Source organism: Chinchilla lanigera, unplaced genomic scaffold (genome assembly GCF_000276665.1).
Source record: "Chinchilla lanigera isolate Chin_1 unplaced genomic scaffold, ChiLan1.0 scaffold00087, whole genome shotgun sequence".
NCBI lineage: Eukaryota > Metazoa > Chordata > Mammalia > Rodentia > Chinchillidae > Chinchilla > Chinchilla lanigera.
In genome coordinates, this window is record NW_004955488.1 from 5028841 (window position 1) to 5034840 (window position 6000).

General features: G+C 36.5%; 1 protein-coding gene across 1 annotated transcript in view; it reads left to right on the plus strand.

The window, feature by feature from the left end:
* Col19a1 (collagen, type XIX, alpha 1) overlaps window positions 1–6000 on the plus strand; it is a 304391-nt gene that overhangs the window by 44701 nt on the left and 253690 nt on the right. Inside the window, exon 6 of the mRNA XM_013504411.1 lies at window positions 3096–3176. Within this exon, the coding sequence (XP_013359865.1) occupies window positions 3096–3176 (81 nt within the window). The remainder of the gene's footprint in view (window positions 1–3095; window positions 3177–6000) is intronic.

A 6000-nucleotide genomic window follows, 5' to 3' on the forward strand; every position in this document is an offset into this window, starting at 1 on the left:
GATGGTATAGATTTATTATTGATTTCTGTAGAAAACAAGACCTATAGTCTTATGTAAGTGAGATATATCTAGTTTTGATGGCTACACATTTTCTTATGAGTGCAGTGATAGGAAAATCCCTAAAGCTCTGAGTGCAGATCGCCAAATAAAAGTGACATTTGTTTTTTTAAAAATGACCTAATATTTCAATTTATTCTTTTCTTCTATTTTTTTCAATTTAAAAATATCGCTTTGTGCAGATGTATATTTGGCCAACTTACTATCTCTAAATATATATATATATATATATATATATATATATATACATATTTTTAAGTAATTGTTTTTCGAAGTATTTTCTGTAGAGGGAGTGCATGAGAAAATCAGTGTAATATCATAGACAGGCCTCAGGGGCGACCAGCAAAATAGGTCCTAGCAGAAGCAGCACACACTGAGAACGAGACATCATTGGCATGGGGTAACCAAGCCAGCTTGGGCATCAGATGAGATCTTAAAACCTCGCTCAGCTGCTTAACTTGTTATCACCTGTGAATTTATCTGTGTAGGTGTTCGTTCATCTGCACCTGGGTATCTTCTCTTAACATAGAATTGGTCAAATTCCTAGTTACAATCATACAAGTTCTATGCCACAGTGAATAAAGAATGTGCGCTCAGTTCTCTGTACTTCATTTATCTACTCAGAACCAGACACTAGCATAAGAAAGTGGGATAAGAAAAAACACAAACTATTTCCATTCTCAAAAATCTCAAAGGCGAATGGAAGGATTAAAATCTGTCCATAAATGGCAGCTGCTAATAATAATAGTAGTAGTCATAATAACAACAGGACTACACAGACCTTTCAGAAAGGACTCTCTAAATGCCTCAGGAGGTAGCAGGAGCCCGCAGGGTAGTCTCTGAGCTGTGAGCTGGAACAGTAGGGGAAAGTAGGAAGGGACCAAGAGTTCTCCAGGGCTTCTCCCAACAGTTTGGGGGAGTGACGGTAGCATCTGTTTGGGACACCGGAGTTCAGGGTTGGAATCTGGACTCCTACAGGACTAATAAAAGTGAGGTGTTCTTTGGTTTCAGAGGACCTGGAAGAACTCAAAGGAATACTGAGCTAAGTTCACGGAAATAGGAGTGGCAGGAAGAAAGACATGAGTTATGCTAAAAGTGAGAACCAGCCTTGGAGCTTTACCTCTAAAGGGCTAATGTACCATGTCCTGTGTCTCATTTGCTTTTCAACAAATGAGAGTTGGCCCCAGACTTTCAGGCTGAAGAGTATCAGGCATGTCTTCATAAAAAGGGCATTGTGTAAAAATTATATACACTCTTATGATTCTGTCCTTTACTGTGGATTCTTAGTTCATTTGAGGATAAAATTGAAAGTATGTCATGAGAAAGTCACTGTTTGAATTAAATTATATATATATATTTAATCCTATTAAAACTTTAAGTCTATTAGTTTTTCATTATCTTCAAATATGTTCTGTAGAGTTACAGACCTGTTGTAGTGTGAGAATATTTTATTTATTGAGATGCATGTTATTGAAAAAAATCATTCTACTGATTAGATTTTATATTACATATTCTACCTGTGTGCTTTTTTGAGAAAGAGGTGACAAAACTGATACAAATTTTTTTGAAAGAAACAAATCTTCAGTTTGACATGAGTCAGTGCACTGTATCAATAAAGGATTCTAAGGTATCTATAATGAAAGCACAGGTAAACTAAACTGTAATTTCAGTAGGAGGAATACTCAATTTTAATTCTTCAAAAACTGATAATCTGTCATTAGCTAAATATAACAATTTACATGTAGGACCTAACACAGTAGGTGAATAGCACACAGTAAGGTTTCAATATTTTTAGCTATTTTAGTAATAATGATGATGATAAATTCTACTTAAGAACAATAATAATTAATTGGAATCTCCGTTCTTTATTCTACATAATTTATATGTTACTGTCAGTATTTATTAAAATATTTTAGACAATGTATTTAAACTTTACAAACAAAAATTAACCTCAATAATTTTGAAAAAAGTTACTAAAGAAAAATCATTAAATGTCACTTAATCTCAGAGATTTTCATTACAGTCCTCGCTAATCTTAGGTTGCTCATGAACCTGTAAGGTATTTGGAGCCCTAAAGGCTTTCCATGAACCAAATTAATGTTGTTTATTTTTGTGGAGAGTAAAAGTTATAGCTGTTTCTCCTTCCTCTGTGTGTGTGTATGTATGTATGTGAGTGTGTGTGTGTGCATATGTGTGTGTGTGTGTGTGTGTGCAGAGATTCACAGCTATTTGGACTTTCTATAGAAAGTATTTATTGATTAACCTCAAAGTAATTGTAGCTCTGTTACACTGAGTAAATAGAGACGGAGAAAGAGAAAAAGGGGGAGGGGAGAGAGATTCCTAAATTACGTTGTACATCAAATCATCATACAATTAATTAAACTCAAAAATTTGCAAACACAATCTAATTTCAAGGTTCCCCTCAGTATTTAGGTATAAAAAACATTATTTAATGCAGTTCAGTACCTAAGATGTTCAAATAGCCTATTTAAGCATTCATCACTTTGCTATTTTATTAAGAGTATTATTGACTTCTTCTTAGGGAGTTGTTTGATCTCTTTAAGACCATGTTTACACTTTCCTTGAACTACTTTTAATTTCATGTTAAAATGCCAAAAAATGTGAATCTGTTTAATTGCCTCAAAAAAGAGGTCTGAAAGTATAAAGTCCTTCAATCATATGCTGATTTTTTTTAATGCTCAGATCTTTGACTTCACTTTTTCTCCAGTTTTTAATGTTGAAATATCCTCGTTTTGTGTGCATACTTTATTGTGGTGCATAGCACTTCTTTTTAATTAAATACTTCTTTTTTCTTGTTTGAAACAGTTAAATTTTGCAAGTGTTTTCATTACCTGGTTTCCTTTATCTATAGTTCTGCCTCTGGCTCTATATTTACTTCCCAAGTGGTCCATAAAAACAAACCATAAATTATTTTTAAAAATTGAACTAATTGATGTTACCTTTCCTTTTTAAGTTAAGTTACTGTGTAAATACTATTCTCAAAAACTAATAATGTATTTTACTCTAATTTTTAACAGATTGAACTTCACCAACTTAAAATCTACTGTGATACAAACTTCATAGCTCAAGAAGCATGTTGTGAGATATCAGCTACTAAGGTAAATTAATTTTCTTGGCATGTGAAAATTAACTTATGCCAGTTATCTTTTAGTTGCATAATCTATAGCATCCAAGTGAAGGGCAATACTTCATGAAACCAGCTGAGTAATTTATTCTAAGTAAGGAAGCCTTTTTAGTGCTTTCCCATTGTTTCCAAATCTCTAATTCCAGAAGTTCAAGGTGAATTTTGGGGATCATATGTCCCTCACTTTGGACTAACTATAACTAGAAGAGAATTTATACCTTTCTCCTATGTTCTCTTTTGTTTTCTAGTAGCATCATTGCTTTCCACTTAGAGACATTTTAAACCTACGATCACACCTGATTGTCACTCATTTTCCTCACTGGCCTGTCTACCCTCTTGTCTCTAGTTTTCCATTGCAATACATTTTCATCCTCATCTTCCTTTTGGCTATGACTGCTGAAGTCCACTCTCAACCTCGTGCCTGGAATTTTGCATCACCATGTCCATTGCCTTTTCCACCTCCAGTCCTTCTTCTTAGCACCATAATAAACATATGTCTCAGAATCACTGCTTTATATATTCATTTACTTTCTTCCAGCAAGTATTTCTTCTTCAAAAACACTGATCTTCTGGTGTTTTTGATGTAAGGAATAGGGCTAAGAAACACAGATACATTCCCTATCTACTCACTTTTTCTCAAAGCTTTAGGTGACTCTCTCTTAGCAACAAAATATGAATCTAGTTCCTTAAACCTCTCCTTCTAAGTGTTCCCAGCCTAACTCTGCTGTTAAGCTTAATTGTCAATTTGATTGACTTGGGAACCAACTAGGGGATTAGTGAAGCACACTTCTGGCCATGTCTGGACTACATATGGCCCCTGGCCATTTCCTCTCTGGTGTTGTTCCCCTGCTCTGCTTTCTTGTGGCTGTGAACTAAACATCTTAGTTAATCCTTCTTCCGTGATGTTTCTGTCTTGGAACCAGCCTACCATGGAATGGATACCCTAAATCTTTAAGCCAAATTAAAGCTCTCTTTATTTAAATTGTGGACATCAATAATTTGTCCCAACAATGAGCAAGCTGACTAGTATAGATATTGATATCCAGGAGTGGGGTCATTGCTGTGACTATCCAGTACCTGACCACGTAGTTTAAAAGCCTTTCACAGTGGTAGTGGAAGGATTTTGGAACAGTTTGGAGATGTGGGCTAGAATGCTGCAAGCAGAGCTTAAGGGTGATTCTGATAGAAGCACAGAAGACCAGAATGCTGTTATGAATGCAATAAAGACCATGTTCAGGAGGGAACAAGAACTCTGTTGCGAATTAGATTTAAGACCATATATGTTACATTCTGGCAAAAACTGTGTCTACATCTTCTTTGTGTCCTTAGACTTTGCAGGAGACTGAGATTAAGGGCAGTAAGCTAATTTATAGAGGAAATTTCAGGGCAGCCCAACATTCAGACTGTGGCATGAGTATCATTGGTTACTTTTAGCCAGATGGACAATGAAAATTGGGAACAAAAAGGAAAGCAGAAAATATGAAAAACTTAAATTTTGATCCAAAAGGAACTATGTGTAAAGCTGGAGCAAAAGGAGGTATGATTTCTGAAGAGATTAGTGCCATTAAAAAGAAGGGGCAAGAGTGATAAAAAGAGATGCCTCAAGGAAGAAGAAATCAGGAAGAAATCAGCAAGACTCCACCAACAGCAGCCTCAAGGGTGCAAAGGTGTCATCCTCTCATTTGAGAAAAATCTCTGGGACTCTTGCTTCATAAGGTATCCATAGGAAATATGTTGCCTGAGATTAATTACACCATTCTCAGTCATCCAGGCACTCAGAGACCACTGCAGCCATGATCCAAGGGGCCCTGACTACTGCTCTCTGTGACCACAGACCTTGTCACTCTTCATGTGATTCTGGTTTTACTAGCATACAGACTATAAGAGTTATATAGTCATGGAAACTTCCACCCAGATTTCAAAAGAAAGTCTAGGAAGACAAGCAAAGTGCCCTGGAGAGGCAGGTGCATGAAGCTGTGTGAATAAAGCTGAAGGTACTGTGGAGAGCCCAGAAAGTTGATGATACCAGGAATATAGAAACCAGAAAAGCTACATACTGGAAACAAGTGAATCCAGCTTAAAAGGAAGGCCATTTGGACTGCAACAAAGCCATAGGGACGGGCCTGCACAAACCTTCTGAAACTCACATCTCACCACTGTTTGCCCCACATTCAAACGTGGAGGTATAGAATTTAATGTTCACCCAGCTGGTTTTGGTCTTGCTTTAGTCCTATTATTCTCTATTTTCCTTTTGGAATGTGAATATTTATCCTATGCCATTGTTACTGTGTAACTTGTTTTTGATTTTTAAAGAGGCTCACAGATAAGTGTTTGCCTTGAGTCTCAGAAGAGACTAGAACTTGGACTTCTGAAAAATTCTGGAACTGTTGAGACATTGGGGAAGGGATTTTTTTTGGTTGTACAAGAGATATTTGTATCATGTTAAGTGGAATTATTAATTTATTGCTTTTGGAGGTTATATACGTGGAGGTTATAGTTTAAGGAAGTATATTTGGGTATCAACTGCCAATGGAGGGAGTTTGATAATTTAAATTTAATTGTCAATTTGATTAAGTTGGGCAATTAATAAAGGATGGTTTTGGCTTTGTCTGGGTGGGCTATCAAAGCATGGCCTTGGGAACTATATATGGGCCCTGGCCCCTTCCTCTCTGGCACTGGTCCCCTGTTCTGCTTCCCGGTCACCATGCACTAAACAGCTTTGCTATGCCACACCCTTTCCACATGATGTTCCTGCCTTGGAGCTGGCTAACTATGGACTGAACCTTCTAAACTCATGA